Source organism: Eptesicus fuscus, chromosome 16 (assembly GCF_027574615.1).
Source record: "Eptesicus fuscus isolate TK198812 chromosome 16, DD_ASM_mEF_20220401, whole genome shotgun sequence".
NCBI lineage: Eukaryota > Metazoa > Chordata > Mammalia > Chiroptera > Vespertilionidae > Eptesicus > Eptesicus fuscus.
Genome location: NC_072488.1, coordinates 60510297 through 60528872, shown reverse-complemented (window position 1 = coordinate 60528872; position 18576 = coordinate 60510297). Strand labels below are relative to the sequence as shown.

Sequence of the window (18576 nt, the reverse complement as noted above, 5' to 3'; positions counted from 1 at the left end):
ATATTTACAGTTTAAATTTAATAGGATACATATTTTACTTTTTGGATTTTTTATTTGAATTTATTTTTCTCTTATACTGGATATCTTGGTTCATAATGATATTAATAAAATTTTTTCATTTCTTCATCGTACAATATACTGATAATAATTTATTACTCTCCTTTCCCAGCAAAGGTTGTTATATACTGTAAAGATTGTTCTGTACTGTGTTTTTAAGTCAGTGTTGCTACTAATAAGACTACCAAGGGCAATCTGATATCTTTGTGGGTTTTGTTCTTAGAATTTGTCCTATTACAGATGTAGAGTCAAAAGTCACTTGGAAGTGGAGTTAAAGTCACTCAAAATCACTTCCTCTGTGTGGGTACACCAATAAGCTGTATAAAGTGTTGCTTGTTTCAGGTTGTTGTCTAGTTTGAGAGATTGTTTTATTTCCTTCTTTGTTTGATTTTGTCTTTTAACTACGTAAAACATTCACATGTTTCAAAGGCAAAACTGTACCTATAGGTACCTTGGCACCCTGTCTCCCATCTTGTTCTGCCCTTCCCCAAAGGAAGTAATTTTTATTTATTACTTATCCTTTTGTGGTGTTTGTTTTGTTGTTGTTGTTGTTTTGTTTGGGGGATATTTTTCCATTGATTTTTAGAGAGAGAGGAAGAGAAAGGGAAAGCCAGAGAGAAATATCGATGTGAGAGAAACACATCGATTGGTTGCCTCCTGCACGGGGCCCGGGCGAGGGAGGACCCTGCAATCGAGGTACGTGCCCTTGACCAGAATCAAAGCCTGGACCCTTTGGTCCACAGGCCGATGCTCTGTCCACTGAGCCGAACCAGCTTTTAAAAATATAAGCAGCCCTAACCAGTTTGGCTCAGTGGATAGAGCGTCGGCCTGAGACTGAAGGGTCCCAGGTTTGCTTCCGGTCAAGGGCATGTATCTTGGTTGCAGGCACATCCCCAGCAGGGGGTGTGCAGGAGGCAGCTGATCGATGTTTCTCTCTTATCAACGTTTCTAACTCTCTATCCCTCTCCCTTCCTCTCTGTAAAAAATCAATTAAAAAATTTTAAAAATATATATAAGCCAATACGCACACAGGTTCACTATGTCCATATACATTCACACCCCTTTCCCACACTGAGCTAACACCCCGGAAATGCTGTCTGCCCTATTCCCTTAGTGTGGACGGTGCTGCCCATGTGCACTTTGCAGGGACTCTCCTCGCCCGCTGGTCAGCGGCAGGTCTGCTGTGTGTCGTGTTTACCTCCTGAGGGACACTTGGGTTGCTTCCGGTCTTTCGCTTCCATAAATGTTACTGTAGTGAATGGCCTTGTGTTTCTGCCCGTGTGTCTTTGTGGAGGCCTTTTCATGCCGCCTCAACTCCCAGTTCCACCCAGAGTGGAGGTGGGGCAGCGATCATGGTTACAGAGGGTGTGGCCCAGCTGCCCACTGGAGGAGGGACGCCAGGTGTGCCTGTGAGCTCTGTGGCAAGGGCCGCCGTTGGTGGGAGGGACGCCTGGTGCTTGCACTTGGCCCTTGGCCCTCCCAGAAATGTGAGGACACACCCTTCTGGGAGCCGTGGGTTCTCCACTTGGGAATTCACTGTTGCAGGCTGGAAAGAAGTTAGAGAGCATCATTAACCAGCACAGTTTGGTCTGCAGGAGAGTCCCGATGGCCTCAGAGGGCAGGATGTGGGGCGGGTGGTGTGGGGGGTCGTGGTGCGCAACACGGCCAGTGTCTGCCGGGGCGGGCTTTCCTTCCTTCATCGTCGGGTCTCAGTCACCTCCTTCCACCTATTGTTCAGCAGCCACTGTTGCTAGGAAAATCCAGCGCTAACTCCCACATCCTCTCAGGACTTTTTGTGAATGTCCTGTGGGTTCAGTTCCAAATGGGAGCCTGGAGCTAGGGAAGGGGCTGGGCGGGGATGACAGGAGGGGCTGCCATCTGCACTCCAGGGCCTAGGCGCTCAGGTTGCCCTGCACGGATCCTGCCAGGCAATGGCGAGAGTGTGGCTCTGCAGTATCATTGCACAGCCAGCGTGGAGGTGACCTTTAGTCCCTTGAGCTGGGCAGGCCCTCCACCTGCTGTGCAAACACGGCCTCCAGCCCACCCAGCGGCCGCGCTCGGCCCACAGGAGTGACCTCACCCTCCCGACAGCGCAGCCAGCAGCCGAGGCCCTGTGTCGGACCTCACACCTGGTCAGGCCTTGGTTTTTCCATTAATAAAAAAATGTCACACAGACGTCAGATCTGTTAGGAAAGTTTCTATCTCTGTAATGTTCCTGGAAGTTGACGGTGGTGTCTGACAGGGTGGGGATAAAGTAAAGTCAGGAGCAAATAAAAAAGCACCAGCCGCGGGCGGTTGTGTGCAGGGCCCCGGCCCACGTGCCCCTGGCGCTTCATCCGAGGACCCAGGGGAGGGCGGTGCGCAGCCTCACAGCGGCTCTTCCATCCTAGGGAGTCGAGGGGCGCGCTGGGCGGCCGGGCCCTCTCGCATGACAGCATTTTCATTCCGGAGTCGGGACCGGACCCCACGCGGCCCGTGCGGGTGTTTTCCCAAGAAAACGTGTGTGACCGGATTAAGGCCCTGCAGGTAAACTCCTTGGCAGCGTCCCTTGGTATGTATGTCAGATACGAATCGAGATTTTTTAAATTCCTGCTGGTTTATTTGCTACATTTTAAAGTACAATTGCGTGCACATCGCAACTCTCCCAAGACACGCCAGGTAGTGACAGCTGGATCCCGACGCGTCTGCGCGGTAACTGCTCGTTTCCAAGGTGACAGCAAAGGGGTGGCAGACAGGCGTCCTCTGTTCAGTCCCCTGCACCTCGGCCAGGCGCTGAAATACCTCCCGAATGAATGAATTGGGGAGGGAGGGTTTGTTGATAAAGTCGCTGATGAAAACAAGAGCAAATGTTCTTTATTCCAACCCAGTTAAAAATACAGTGCAATGTGAAAATGGGGCCGCCCCCCCCTCCGGGGGGCCTCCCTGCCCAGCGGGGAGATGACCCCGGCATGAGTTCTGAGGACGATGGGCTGCCCAGGAGCCCCCCAGAGATGTCCCTGCTGCACGACATCGGTCCCGGCACAACCGTAAAGGCAAGTACAGCCTGCGCCCGTGTCCACCCGCACCCACCGCGGAGGGCAGCTGGGGCTGCGGAGGCCCGTGCGAGGCCCGCGGCGGGAGGCCGGGCGCGGTGCAGCGGGCGGTCTCCCAGAGCGGGTCACTGGCGCCCACAGCTGGCGTTGGTTTTCTCTCCTGGAGCAGAAAGGCAGGTCTCCTTAGGCGATGGGGCCTGGGTCGCGTGCTTCATGGTGGGAGGGATCTGAGACAGTGGACTCTGTACCTGTCTTTCCTGTCGAGCAGATGACCAGACGGGAGGAAGCACCTTTGTCCCTGCTCTCGGTTGGCCTGACACTGGGCTGGAAGGAGGAGGGAGTGTCCGCATGAGGGACCTGGTCGGGGCTGTGGCATCTGAGTGGGGGACAGTGAGAACTGGTCGGGCGGGCGGGTGGGGCGTGCTGGTAGCAGGGCAGCGGGGAGCTGGCCCCGCAGGAGAGGCTGCCTGACCTCCGCGGGTGGGGGAGCTCGTCCTGGATGCCGCCCCCCCCCCCCCCCCCCGCCGAGAACCCACGGGGAGGACGGGCCCTTCCTGCTGTGCAAACTGCAGGGCTCCCGGGCCGCCCTGCGCCCAGGCCATGTGCTTGTACGTAACTGCCCCGTCCCCTGGCACACAGCTTGCTGAGGGCTGGGCGGAGGGGGTGTTCGTGTTTTGCTGGCACGTGGGAAACCAGTGAAGGCCAGGGTCCATCTGTGCAGCCACACGCCCGCCCCGAGCATCCTGGGAGCAGCCACTGCTGCCGGGTCCGGGCATCCACAGGGAGGCTCGGGTCCGTCGTGACTCAGAGGCGCACAGAGCCTGGGCCTGCAGGCCGGGAGCCCCTGCAGAGGCTGGGGAGGCACATGGGCTCGGTCTGTGTGCCGTTGTGGGCGGCCAGAGGGTCACTGGCCACAGGAGGGCTGTGGTGTGGCCGAGGGAACTAGCCCAGCACCCCTCAGACCTCCCTCCAGGTGCGCCTGTCCCTGCTCGCTCCACACAGGCCTGGGGACAGTAGGCCCCCACCACGGCTTCCCACCTGGCGGAGAAGGAAGAGACGGCAGGGGATGGTTTGCCCTGTTTCTTGGACTTCAAGCCACCCCCATAACACCTTGAAAAACGGAGAAGGTGACAGGCTTGTGGCTGCTTATGTTTTAATTATCATGTGACAGACACATCGCTGCACCCTCAGGTGTGCAGTCTCGGTGACCCCAAGCCTCATTGTCCCCCAGCCTCGGTGTCCCCCAGCCTCGGGGTCCCCCAGCCTCGGATCCCCCAGCCTCAGGTCCCCCAGCCTCGGGTCCCCCAGCCTCAGGTCCCCCAGCCTCAGTGGCCCCCAGCCTCAGGTCCCCCAGCCTCAGTGGCCCCCAGCCTCAGGTCCCCCAGCCTCGGTGTCCCCCAGCCTCGGTGTCCCCCAGCCTCGGTGTCCCCCAGCCTCGGTGTCCCCCAGCCTCAGGTCCCCCAGCCTCAGTGTCCCCCAGCCTCGGTGTCCCCCAGCCTCGGGGTCCCCCAGCCTCGGTGTCCCCCAGCCTCATTGTCCCCCAGCCTCAGGTCCCCCAGCCTCGGTGTCCCCCAGCCTCGGGGTCCCCCAGCCTCGGGGTCCCCCAGCCTCGGTGTCCCCCAGCCTCATTGTCCCCCAGCCTCAGGTCCCCCAGCCTCGGGGTCCCCCAGCCTCAGGGTCCCCCAGCCTCGGTGTCCCCCAGCCTCAGGTCCCCCAGCCTCGGTGGCCCCCAGCCTCAGGTCCCCCAGCCTCGGGCCACATATGACCTTGTGTGTTTGTGGGGAGGTCTCTCACGAGCCACTGTTGACCCTCTCGCCCCAGTCCATCACAGAGCACTGTCTGACGCTCACAGCCCGTGTGCCCTGTGTTTAGTGGGGACACAGTACAGAGACCCCTTGTTTCTAAGTCCATTCACTCAGGAGCGAGCCCAGCTCCAAACCCACCGGCGCCACGAAGTGCAGAGTCCACAGCTGGCTGAGTGGGCAGGGCCGACCTCGTCCTTCTCAGCATCCAGAACATTCTGGGATTTTATCAATTCTTGGGTAACATGAACAGTCCTCTAGCTTCATAGGAAAACCTGAGCCTTTAAGACTTAAAAGAAATAATCTTTAGATTGCGGTTTTGAGGACACAGTGCTCGTACTGTGGGCCCTGACAGCGCCCGGCACAGTGGCCGGCTGAGGGCCCCGCGCACCTACGACGCGTTCCGTAACGCGTGGCATTTGGTACAGCGGCGCCTTACATCCCAGAGCACGGCCGTGCCGTCCTTTCCCGCCGCGACCCCTCCACAGGCCTGCGTGCGGGCAGAGACACTTTAGGAAGATTCTTGCGAACAAAGGTCTGTCATAACAGTATTTGAAGTCACTGCCAAGGTGGTATTTCCTGGCAGAATGAGTTTTTCAGGAAATACCTGGAATTACTTTTTAAATTTTATTAGCATGCGAGCTGGCAACTGATGAAACGTAAGTTGGTGATCTTGGAGGTGAAATTACATCTAACTAGTCTTGTGCTAGGCTTCCTGCCACGAAGGAGGGGACCCTGGGGAGAGCGTGGCAAACTGGCCGGTCTGGCTGCTGCAGGAGACGAGGGAGGTCGGGGGGGGGGGGGGGACACAGCTCTGGTGGCAAAAGGGGGGTGTGCGTCCACGTGCAGGGCCAGACCCCGGGCAGGTGCTGTCACCTCTGGGACTCCGTCCTCAGGTTTGGGAGAGAATCAGAGGAGACCAGGTGGGGCAGCGCCCCCTTCCTCACCGTGAACGCCCCTGGCCTCCGTCCCACCACCCTGCGCCACATCCGCTGCTGCTCCTGGGCGCACCGCCCTCAGCCTCCCGCCAGTGGCTGAGCCCCTCTGTTTGAGCACAAACATTTTAAAGCAGCTGTCACCACGGTCACCCCTGAACGACCCTCTCAACCCCAGGCCATTTCCTCATGGCCCTGTGAGCCACATCCCCCAACACAGGGTCATAGTTAGACTTTAACATCATCCCCTTGGAGAATCATCCAGAAGCACAGATTTTGGGGGAAAAAAATGTATCCCAAAGCATAGCGCTGTGGGCTGTGCCTGGGAGCAAAGCCAGCGTTCCTGTCCTCCTCCCCTTGCCCCCCGCCCCACCTCTGCAGCTGCCCTAGTGACCACGGCAGGAGTTCCCGCTTCTCCTGGGCCTGAAGGGATCGGTCTTCCCAGACCCAAGCCCTCAGCCCACAGCGGAGAGCTCAGCTCCCAGCAGGAAGGCCCAGGGTGACCCCCAGCAGAGCGCCTGTGCAGGACGGGGCTCCTGGTTCAGTGTCAGGGAACTGAGGCTCCTGGGCGGGCGAGGGCCCAGCCTAGGGGCCAGGGCGGCGCCCTGGAGGAGAGGAGACCGGCATGCCTGTCCTTTGGGTTTATAGAGGGGTGACCAGAGCCCTTTGTCTCAAAAGTAATCATTCTCATTCCTGGACTCACTGCATTTGCAAAGCTCCTGTCTTTCTGTTCTCTTGAGTCCCAAACGGTCAGCAAAAACAAGTCAAGTGTGTATTACGTCTAGACAGAGGGGCTGGTGCAGGATTCTGCATGATTTTTTTTAACATTTTTTTTTTATTGATTTCAGAGAGGAAGAGAGAAGGAGAGAGAGATAGAAACATCGATGAGAGAGAAACATCAATCAGCTGCATACCCCTTACTGGGGATGTGCCCGCAACCAAGGTACATGCCCTTGACCGGAATCGAACCTGGGACCCTTGAGTCTGCAGGCCAATGCTCTATCCACTGAGCCAAACCGGTTTCGGCCTAACATTTTTTTTATTGATTTCAGAGAGGAAGGGAGAGGGAGAGAGAGATAGAAACATCAATGATGAGAGAGAATCATTGATCGGCTGCCTCCTGCAAGCCCCACACTGGGGACCGAGCCTGCAACCCGGGCATATGCCCTTGACGGGAATCGAACCTGGGACCCTTCAGTCCGCAGGCCGACACTCTGTCCACTGAGCCAAACCGGCTAGGGCAGGATTCTGCTGCGTGGCCCTTAAGGAGGACTCCCTGGGGAGCTGTCGCCGGTTCCATCCAAGTTGACTACCTGAGTCCTCAGGGGCAAGAGGGAAGGAAGCTAAAGCCACAGGTACAGAGGAGGCCGTGGCCAGGAGCCCTGTGGTGTTTTAAAAATAATTTTTCTTGCTCTGTTTCCATAACAGCTGAGTAGCTCAAACAAGAACTAAAATTGGTTACATCCACTTACAGCCTTTCCCGCACTTCAGTGCCCGTCTTCTCCCGCCTGACAGCAGTAAGCGCTCTGCTTGCCCGAGAACACGAGGGGCCTGTGGAGGAACAGGGAGAGGCAGTGCCCTTGGGCCGTCCCTGCCTCAGAGCCTGTCTCCCAGCAGTGGCCTCCCTTTGCACCCCACCCGCTGGGTGAGAGGAGGCTGCTGGCCCCTACTCTGCGTGGGGCCCCAGGGTTTGGGAAAGGTAGCTGAGCAGGATGTACCCATGCCCCCCAAGCCCGCTCCCTCCTGAGGCTTTCCTCGAGGGCTCACTAAATCATCGTGAGAGGCACAGGATTGTGGTCTTAGGTTAGAATGTGAACCTGACACCACCTCACCCATTAGGATGGACACTATAAAAAATATAAATAAATAAACAAACAAACAAATAAATAACACGTTTTGGCGAGAACATGGGGATATTAGAATCCCAACTTGGTGTTAGCAAAGTAAAACGGTGCAGTCACTGTGGAAAGCAGGGTGGAAGGGTCCTCAGAAAACTAAAATAGAACTAGCAAATGATCCAGCAATTCTACTTCTGGGTATCCACCTATAAGAATTAAAAGCAAGTTCTCTAAAAGATATTTTTACAGCCATGTTCCTAGCAGCATCATTCACAGCAGCAAAAACGTGGCAGCAACACAGATGCCCGTCAGCAAGTGGCCAATAAACGGACGTGGTCGGGACACACCAAGGGAGGGAACTCTGCCCCGGCTGGGCTGCGGCGGGGACGGGCCTCGCAGACGCTCTGCTCTGAGATAAGCCGGTCACAAGGGGCGAGCACCGTGAGCTCCCACTCACAGGAGGTGCTGGAGGAAGCACGTTCCCGGAGACAGAAGTTGGATTGCGGTGCCAAGGCTGGGAGAGGGCATGGGAGGAGGAGTTCGGTGGGCACGGGGTTTCAGCTTTACAAGAGACGTTCCAGGGCGGATGGTGGTGATGGTTGCACAGTAATATGAATGTATTTCATCCCACTGTACTGCACACTTAAAAGTGGCTGAGACACTAATTTTTATGTGTACTTTACTACAGTAAAAAAAAAAAAAAAAGGGAAATAAACAACCCTGGAAAAACCACGTAAGCTTGACACTCACACTGCGCGCCGGGCTAGAATAGAAGGTTTGTTTGCAGGTGACAGGGCTGTGACTCAGGCAGCACCTCCCAGCTCCCCTGCGCAGGTCCCGGGGCTGCGTGGTCATGCTGCACGGTGGGCGCCCTCTGTTCCTTTACGCTGCACGTCTCTGAGGAGACCACTCAGACCTCACTGGTGGAAGAGCTGGCAGGGAGCTCGGGGCGCTGCCATCGTTCTTGCATGTGACAGCCAGACGCCCTGGCAACACTTTTGCCCTTAGCTGTCCGTTACTCTCTTCTGAAGTTTAAATTAGTGAAATATTGGAACTTAACAGATGGTAACTTACACCAGATTCTCCAGGAGAACGTGTAAAGTCACAGAAACCATCAGGGTGAGAGCCCGGGCTGCAGGGATGGACTGCCCAGGGGCTTCGCACATCCTGTGCCCCTGCCTGGAGCTCACACTGCTGGTCACCCCTCAGCTTCCAGACACAGGACCGCGCCCGACTCTGCCCCGGGCAGTCCAGCTGCCTGTGACACCAGAGTGGCTAGTTCTGTCTGAGTGCCTGTGCCGCAGCGGTGGGGGGTGACGGCAGCGGTGGGGGGGTGACGGCAGTTGTCTGCTGAGGGGCCTGGGGCGCAGGTTCTCTGCGTGGCCGTGGAAGGGTGGCAGGTTCCAGGCAGTGGCCCAGCACTTAACCCTCCCTGGTGAGACTCCGAGTGAAACGTGCCCTCTCCCGGGAAGACGGGTGGTGAAAGCACAAAGTCGGAGTGTTTGCTGCACCCGTTCCTGTCAGTCGTGCTGAGAATTAACATTGCTGTTCCTTCTTCTCTCAAGGTCTCTTTGGTTTCCTCGTCCCGGCCGCCCTCTCCAGACCAGCCCTCCTCCAGGCCCCCGAGCGACGCCCCCGCCGGCGCCCGGACCGCGGCCAGCAGTGTGGCGCCCGTGGCTGATTTCAGCTGCCCCCCCGAATCCTCCTCCTGCTTGGACAACTCCGCAGCGAAGCACAAGCTCCTGGTTAAGCCCCGCAACCAGCGCTCAAGCAAAATGAGGCGCCTGTCCTCGGTAATCGGCTGCTCTCCCCCTCCTCTGCCCCTGCCTCTCCCCGCAGGGTCCAGTGCCCCCTGAGTGACTCCCATGGCCCCATTGACAACATCAATTAATATGTCTCTTCCCTACATAAACACTTCCTTCCTTCCTTCATTCATCCTTCATTCATTCATTCACTCACTCTGCAGCCCCTATCAAGAGCCTGCTTGCTGTGTGCTGCCTCTCCTTGCCTTCCCTCTGCACTCAGCGAAGTCCACACTCTAGCGCCCACGCCCCCCCCCCCCCGCCCCCGGCTCCCTCCAGCCTGCCTCAGACTTCCTCTTGCTCTGCCTCCTCCTGCTCCTGGGCTCTCCGAGCTGCCCTGCCTCCGGGCACAGGCCTTGTCCCTCCTGGATCCCCTGGCAGCTCCTCCTCAGCCTTGGGGGCTCGGCTCAGAGGTCCTCTCCCTACAGGCTCACCTGAGCGCCTGTGGGAGCGCCCCCTCCCCCCACAGTGCTCACTTCCCTCATAGCACAGGCTACGCAGCATGGCCTTTGGAAATGCATGCTCACTTGTTTACTGCCTGTCTTCTCTGAGGCCTTGTCCCAGCTGTACCTCCAGCCCCTGGGGCCCGGCTCATCACAGAGCTGACCCAGCAAACATTTGTTGAATGCATGAATGAATAAACACGGGGAATGAGTGATGGCAGAAGCAGCCACTAGACTGGACACCCGCCTCGGGTGAGCACCAGCTTAGTAGCCGAGGGATGGTGCCCTGTGAGGACAGACCCTCTGTGGGCTGCGGCCTGGGCAGGTGTCAGCTCACAGCTGTGGGAGCTGAGAACTCGCTCATGGTACCAGGGAGTTACAGCCCATGTAGGGGAGGTGCCTTCTCCCCAGCTTGGTGATGCGGACACCGCCTCACCCCCGAGGCACTGACGCCAGGCAGCACCCAGTGCTGAGAAAGACGCTCGCTGACCAGCATTCCCTCCCTTCGTCCCTCGAGACAAGATGGGGCTGAGTCCCCGGGACGAGCTCAGTGCTTCAGCTGGAGACAGTGGCGCGGGGCCACTGAGGATGTTGGGGACCCCCTGAGGCAGTGGGCTCCCCTTTGGGCATGCGGAATGTGCTCTGAAGCTCGTGCTGGAAGGCTTGGCATGGGTGTGAAAGGTTCACTTTTGAGAGGACCAGGGCTGAAGAAGGAAGCGAGCTGTTACCTCCAGCGCAGTGTGCGCTCTCGGAGCTGGGGACTAGGGCGTGTACAGGCGCTTGAATGTCCGGGGCGTTTACAGTGAGCGGCTCTGAGCTGGGGCCTTGCCAAGGCCCAGTCGCTCTGGCCTGCCGTCCTCGTGCTGCGTGGAGCCCAGGGCAGGGACGGAGCCAGCTCCCGCTGGCCCTCAATGTGGGCTTATTCCCATGGATGGCTGTTGCCCGGCAGGGGTGCATGTCACCAGCCCAGCCGGACGTGGGGCCGAGGGCAGCCGGCTCCTGCTTCAGGGGAAGGAAGGGCAGCATCCCCTTTCTGCTCCGGGGAAGAAGAGCTGTGCCTCTTTCCTCGCTCTTGAACTGGACTTAGCTCTTAACCACATTTTAGAACAACAAGAAGTCTGATCTTCCCAATCTGGGTAAACATAGTCTTTCCTTAATTTAAACTGTCGTGTCCTCTCCTCTCCTCTCCTTTTCCTTGGTGGGAGCAGCTCGCATAGGTTAGGTTTGGGAGGTCTGCGTGTTTTCCTGACGGGGCAGAGGTATCTGGCCCGTGGTCACCAGGGTCATTGCTTGGTCCTCAGCTGGAGGCTGAGTCCCCAGTGCCCTTTGGCCATGAGGTCCCTCTTCCCAACCACGAGGACCTTCCTGGTACCGTGGCCCCCCTGGGACTCAGCTGCTTTCTGATGCTCCCATCCTGCTCTGCGGGTGGGGAAGAGCCACCACGCTGCCCCTCTGCTGCCCTCCTGACCCTGCGTGTCCGTGGAGGTTCACTCCCCTTTGGGCTTCACGGGACAGTGAGGTCCAAGTCGCCCCTGCTTTTCTAATAGCTGGGATCTCCTCCCCCACCCCCCACCCTCCCCCACCCCGGCTCAGGCACCTGCAGAGCCTCTACTTTAGTCTCTTCCTCCTGCTGCCCAGGCGCCTTCCTCCATCTGGGCAGAATGGCCGTCCGTGCCAGCTGGGCATCCCGCTCTGTCCAAGTGGGGCAAACTGCCCTGCACATCGCCGAGGCTCTGACTCTGTCGAGCTCTGGAAGAAAGCAGGAGGGCTTCTTGCCTTCAGAGCCCAGTCTTCCATGGTTGAATGAAATCCTGGGCCCTCAGGTAGTGTTTCTTTCACGTTTGAGAAACACGTCTCGGTGTGCGTTTGGCTGAACCTGTCAGGCTCCGAAGCAGAGGGCAGGAGGCAAATGCAGGCTGTGACCTTGGCTGTTCCCGGCTGCACAGAACCGGCCTGTGGGGCTCCAGCACAGACGTGGAACACCTGTCAATGTCCGCGTGCCCCTCCCCACACAGTCAGTCCGCCGCCCAGCCCCCAGCCCGCAGTGCCAGGAGCAGGGATGCCATGAACTCTCCCGGGAACAGCAGGATGGCATGGCTAGATCAAGGTGGCATGGCTGGCAGAGCTGCCAGCTACGCGCCCAGGTCTCTGACAGAGCCTGGCACCTCCTCACCCCACACTGCTCATCGGTGGTGGCTTCCGCCTGCAGAGGATGGGGGTGCTGCCCTAAGACTCGTGCTGGTGAGAGGAGGTGGAAGAGCAGGCAGCCGGGATGGTCTCCATCCCTGTGCAGGCTGAGCAGCGGGTCCTCTGCCTCCACTCTCCTGGGAGGCTGGTGGGGGAGTGGGGGTCGGGAGCGGTGGAGATGGGGGACACACACATTCTGCTGCTGTGCCTGACCCTCTGCTCCACGTCCAAGTTCATCCTCTTGTTACAGAATTTACCAGGTGACGGAAAAATACGCAGGAGTACGCAGAGATACAGGAAAAACCCATTTATTTTCAGATGTTTCACATGTACTAGTACCGTGACTCAGGGTCAGTTCTCCAAATCCTGAGTAAGTCAGTGTGGAGCAAGCTTTCCCTGTATACCCTTTGCTTTCCTTGTCCCCCAAATATGGATCAGACTTCCAGACCTTTCGCGGGCTTTGCAAAAAGCCCCATGTGCTGGGATGGGGGCAGTGAGACCACACCTAAAGGCCTGGCCTGGCGCCAGCACTGATAACCCCCTGCGGGAGGGGGGGTTGTATTGTTCATGGTCTGTGGTCTCTGTAAAATGGGAGTAGTACTTAGGTAAACAGGTCTTGCAGGACCAGATAATTAAGGAAGGGCAGTGACTAGACTATAGGCTAACAGGAATGTGCCTTAGGGATACAGAGTCAGGCTGCTAGCACCGCCCCACCCCACCCCCAAAAAAATGTCTTATTTTCCTCATCACTCTGGGGTCCATGTTCCACGCCAGCCTTCGCCGCCGCCTCCCCTGGAGCCTCTTGGGCTGCCAGTGGCTCACGCCGGGTGGTCCACGTAGAGCCTGCCCCGCTCTGTGCCGGCTTAGTGTGGGCTCCGGGCATTTTAACGGTGACCCACATCCTGAAGAGGCCTCAACGTCAGTGATTTCCTGTAACAGCAGACGGCCAGTAATGCCTGTGTACCTGCAGCTTTTGAAAATTCTGCTGTAGATTTCCTTACACATCTTCCTCTCTTTATGCCCAGAGGAGTAGGATTGTGCATCTTGGCGAGAGTTCGGCTGAGGTATTGTTCAAACATCCCAGTGATCCTGTGTTCCTTCAGCAAGGAGGTGCTGGCTGGAAATCGTTAAAAATAACATCAACAGACAACAGAAACCTATTGCTGACACCCGGAGTGGTGCCTAAAGTGGGAGGAGAGAGCTCACTGCGACAGCCTGAGGACTCCAGGCCAATGTCAGAGTTTTTACAAAGATCAGTCTCAACGCCACAGCCTCTGGGTCATTTTCACGTTCAGCTTTTGAATGCTAAGTGATTGCCTTCATCTCCTTTCCTTCCAAAGAGCAGGGCTGGCTCTGTGTACGGTCAGGAGGACCGAGTCCCAATGCCAGGCCTTTGAGAGGAAAAATGCCACCAGGCAGCCCGGTGTCAGGAGAGAGGGAGAGTCAGAGCCTCGGGGAGGAGGCCGGGCTTTCTGTCGGAGTGGGATTTGAGTCGTGGGGTGCTGGTAGAGTGCCCTGGTGGTGTGGGGTGTCACGCAGACCCACAGTCGGGTCAGACGGCAGGGGGGCTTGGCTGGACCTGAGGAGGGAGCTGGGGAACACCTAAGAGCAGAGACTGTAAGGCTAAGTTTAGCTGAAAAGTGTGGACTTCACCCTGAGAGCTGTGGTCACTGTGGATCCTGTTTGACATGCAGTGAATCGTGTTTTAGGCAAACGGCCTGCCCTCGCGGGGAGCGAGCGCTGAGGGGAGGCTGGCTCTGCGGAGCCCGGTCACAGAGCCCCAGCTTTCCTCTGAGCTCGCAGCTCCGCCGGGCCGGCAGGTGCCCGGTGCCCGGCTGCGCCCCTCTCCAGTGCACAGAGGGAGTGGGGAGCCTTCCCGCACTGGGAGGAGCCGAGGAGGAGAGAAGCAGCAAGCATAGAGCGCAAGCGTGGCAGACCTCCCCCTGGTCATGGTCCCCTTTCCGTGGCTTCGCTCTGCAGAGCACCCTCCCCTAGTTCTCGGCTCGGCCACGAGAGCCTCAGGCGACATTTACTTGGAGGGCACGGCTGCCACGGTTCTGCTGAAAGTGAGCTTGTGAGGCCAGACTCCAAAACAGAGCAGGAGGGAGGGGGTAGGCAAGGCTCCTGGACGTGGATGCCCACGCGGTGCCGGCTTGGACACGCGGGCAGGCGGCAGGCTTCCTGCTTCCCCTGCAGTGATGCTGTGTCCTCTTCCTCTCCTAGCGGGCGCAGTCCGAGTCCCTGGGCGACCTGACCTGCACCCCCGAGGAGGAGGAGTCCGACGAGAAGCCGGTGCCCACAGTCGGCGCAGAGGAGACGCCCAGTGCTGAGCAGCAGGCTGGGCCCGGGGGACCGGCCCCCGTGCTGCTGCCTGGGGGGCCCCGTGCCAGGCGGGCGCGTCTGCAGCACTGCCCCGCGCTCAGTGCCAGCGCTGAGGAGGAGGAAAGCCCCCCTGGGGACAACCCCTCCAGCCGCCAGGCCACCCCAGAGGTCACGGAGGTCACGGAGCCCGTGCCAGGCCCAGCCCCCTGCTTGGAGTGCCCACTTTTGCCAGAAGACTCCCCACACCCTGATCCCGGCAGCAAACCTCACAGGGAGGAGCCATCCCTTGAAAGCGCATGTCCACCCTCTGAGGACGCAGCTGGTGAGGTGGGTAGTGCTTCTGGAGACGCTGAGAGTTTGTCTCCCCACGTCGCTGAGGAAGACACGGCACCTCCTGGGACCCGCCCCGCCATCCCCTTGGAGACTCCCCCTGGTCCGGACGGGCCAGGCCACGAGGAGGCGGAAGAGGCGGAGCTGACGCTGGCAGTGCCCGGTCCCGAGGGCGCAGAGGGCGCAGAGGCAGAGTGCTCTGAGGACCTCGCCCCAAGCCCCCCAGCCTCCAAGAGCTGCTTGAAGCACAAGGCCCCGGCGAGCAGGAGCCTCAGCGTGTCCCCCACGCCGCCCGCCTCCGAGTCACCTCCACAGGAGCCCACCCCCTGTGCCCTGGACAAGGAAGCCGCCCCCCTGGAGTCCCCCAGGGCTGAGCAGGGCGAGTCCCCACAGCAGGGAGCCGGGAGGGAGGCACCGGAGCAGAAAATCGGGAGAGGAGGCAGCAAGCCCCGGGGCGGGAAGAAGTTCTCAGTGTCCTCGGGCCGGGCGTGGCCACACACAGGCCACAGGGAGCGGCCGGCGCGCCCGGGCCCCCCGGGCCTCCCGGGCCCCACTGCCGCCCCCTCCACTGTCCGGCTGCCCCTGCTGAGGAGCAGGCCGGCCTGGAGGAGCGAGGCCGCCCTCGATGACCCCCAGGCGCCCCCAGAGCGCCAGAACCCAAAACTGGAGCCTCAGGAGCCACCATCACCCGCTGAGCATGGCTCTCAGGAGTCGGGGAGCAGGGTGGCCAGCCAGGCCAGGCCCAGGCAGAACCCCCCGGAGGCAGTGACCACACCGGCCACAAGAGAGCCCCGCCCCTCCGCCCAGGAGCCACTCCCATGTGGGGACAGGAGCCCCTTCCCCATCAAGCTCCGGTCCACGTCTCTCTCCTTCAAACACAGAGACGTGTCCGTGCCGGAAGGGAAAGGAGTCAAGAGGTACAGTGCTGAAGTCAGGCTAGAAAAAGGAGGACTGACTCTGCTCATAAAAGATGACAAGTGTCACGCGGGGGCGGCCCCCACGATTCGGGGAACCAGGTCCCCCAACGGCCAGGGGAAGGGGAAGGCCCGGTCATCAGAGCAGATGGGCTTCAAGCCACCCCTGCCCAGGAAGCCGCTTCTGCAAGCCCTCACCCTCCCGTCCCCGCCCGCGTGCCCCGCTGTGGGCCCCGGAGAGCTGGACAAGGCCGCACCGCCCCCGGGCCCCAGGAAGGAGAGCCGGCCGGTGGAGAAACGGCTGCCCCGCCGGGGAGCTGGTAAGAGCCAGCCCTGAGCGTGTTGGGGGTGGGACCTCGGCGGCCAGTCCGTGGGAATAGTCTGCTGGACATCCACCGGGGATAGAAACCCTGGGGTAAAGCCTGGCTGCAGGGGATTGGCAGTCAAGTCAGCATTCCTCATGGTGCCCTCGCGTGTTTGAGAGTCGGGCGTGGAGACAGAAGGGGAAACACATCCCAGGAGGCCGTGTGAGTTCAGAGAAGTCAGGAATTGTCCACTCCCGTTTGGCAAGGTCTTGTCTCCTGGGAGGTGGCCCCGGCGGGCTCATGCCACTCCCACTGCCTCGCTGGGGAGCTCGGTGAGGCCCCGTCCGGCCCGTGCTCTTGGCGGAGGCTCTGGCAGCACCTGCGTTCCTGGTTTTAAAGGCAGCATCGGCCCCTCTCTCACTTAATGTCCTGACCTTCACCCCCAAGAAAGTGGTTCCTCCGTCTAATCATTGGGCTCACGGGCCCGGGTGTCAGGCAGGACGCACCCTACATATGGCCGTCACAGCCTCTGTCCGGTGTGAGCCCCTCAGCAGGTGGGCGTGGGCTCCCTGTCCCAAAGGGAGCCGGTGTTAAGATTGGGCAGAGAGCCAGAATATTCTACAGCAACCGTCTTCTAAATGAGAGAGACCGACGGTGGGTTTCCTGTCGGTAACAGTGGTCACTGTGGACTCGTAGTGTTTCAGACGGAACGGGCCGTCTGCTGGACATGGGCCTCTGACCCGTGTGACGAGGGCCCTGGGGAGAAATTTTTCATGGCAAATTTTATTTTAAAAAAACCAAAAACTTCCAGGATATTTTAAGTGGCTACTCTAAGTCCAGGCTCTACTAAAGTACTACATTGCGGGACAAAAGGAAACAGAGCCCAGCTGTTCTCCTAGGGACCTCGCATCCTGAGAGCGAGATCAGGCACTCTCAGGAGGGAGAAGTGAGCTCACACGCAGCAACCCGAACAGATGCGAGGTTCTCATCTTTTCTGTCCCCCTGTTCGCAAGTGAGCAGATGCAGTGTACAGTGCCTTAGGGCCCTAAGGGGACACCCCGGATGCAGACGGTCCAGGGAGAAGAGCCAGGAAAATGCCTCGCTCGTCCTGGCCCCCGGCTCCACCGTGATTTTTTGCTGCTGCTGCTGCCACTACGTTAGGACCATCAGTTGGGGGAGCTTCAGGGCGGCCGTAGCTGAGGCTACCCTGTGCCAGGTCCCAGCGAGGTCGCTGAAGCTGCTATAGAGGGATGCAACGCCTTCGGCTGAAACAGGGAGGCAGGAGGGGGCTTGCTCTTTCAGGTAAAACCCTGACCTCAGCACCGTCCCCACTCTTGACCTGGAATCGGAAATGTCCCTCCAGGGCTTGCCGAGAAGGGAGCTGAGAGGCAGGACGCCCAGGCTCGTGCTGAGAGCTGGGAGCGACGCCTCAGGGAGCGGAGCTCGCTCACTGATGACCCTCACTTCCTCCGCCCGTGCAGAGAGGCTTCCCTCGTTGCCATGTGCCTGCGTTGGGCTTTTTTCTTTGGTTTATAAATCACAACATAGTATTTATTCACTAGTGGCTTCGCTTCCGTAGCAGAAGAGAATCGTCTTGACAGTCTGTGTGTATTCACAGCCTCTGAGCACAGAAATAGCCCCTTGGGATGAATTCCAGGGTGGAAGAAACTGGGTGAGGGGGCACTGGTGGTGAGTTTCACTTCCGGGCGTTTCATTTCCTTGCAGAGACAGGAGGGAAAGAATGACCCACACTCTTTCGGGAGCTGGCCCTCCCAAGGGGGTGGTATTTGAGGGGGAAGTGCCAGGAGAGGCTGTGGCTGCTGCCTGGGACCCCCGGGGCCTCGGGGCACAGCCTGCCTCACGCAGAGCCGAGCAGGATCTCAGTGAAGCAGCCTCTGAGGTTCGCAGATGCTGGATCTGCTGGTGGTTTCGTTCATTATTACTTCTGCCTCCTCGCTCCCACGGGACAGCAGCTGAAGGCAATTCCGTTTATATAAAACGTACAGATCGTGAAAGTTTTAGTAACAGTATTTCTCAGAAAGTCCTAATTACTGCTGTCGATTATCTTGGTGGTAGGCCCTTTACCCCGAGGCCCGGCGGGCTCCATCTTCCTGTCCCCACTTCAGGCACAAATCAGGAGGTCAGGGATTGAGGCGTCCCAGACGTGTGCCCGCTCTGCCTCCGGGACTGCAGCTGCCTTTCCCAGCGCTCCTGCTAACCGTCCTCGCTGCTCCACACTCCGTCTTCCTTCCTCGAAGGCCTAGAGAAACTGCCACAAGGGGAGCTGGGAGAGTTCGATCTTGTTGCCATAAACCCAGGAGCCCGGCTTGCCGAGCGGGCCGGGCCTCGCAGGGCCGCCTCCGGGAGGTTGCGGCAAGCCCAGGGCCGCGCTCGTGCGCATCCCCCACAGAGCGCCCATCGGTCTGCTGACAGACAGGCCAGAGCAGGCGCATGGCCCGCGGGCGTCAGACTCGTTCGGGTGTGCAGGACACTCCCATCCTCCTGTCCGGCTTGTCCAGCCAGAGTCTAAACCACAGGATTAGAATTAGAAGAAAGCAGTCGGTGGCTCTCGTGTAGAAAACTATAAAATACAGGACGTCTACAGAAAA

General features: G+C 59.0%; 1 protein-coding gene across 1 annotated transcript in view; it reads left to right on the top strand.

Annotated features, from left to right (window-relative positions):
* Positions 1 to 18576, top strand: part of CRACDL (CRACD like) — a 117469-nt gene that overhangs the window by 82798 nt on the left and 16095 nt on the right. The window contains exons 4-7 of the mRNA XM_054728049.1: positions 2448 to 2583; positions 2925 to 3089; positions 9230 to 9457; positions 14320 to 15982. Coding sequence (XP_054584024.1) covers positions 2448 to 2583; positions 2925 to 3089; positions 9230 to 9457; positions 14320 to 15982 — 2192 coding nt within the window. The remainder of the gene's footprint in view (positions 1 to 2447; positions 2584 to 2924; positions 3090 to 9229; positions 9458 to 14319; positions 15983 to 18576) is intronic.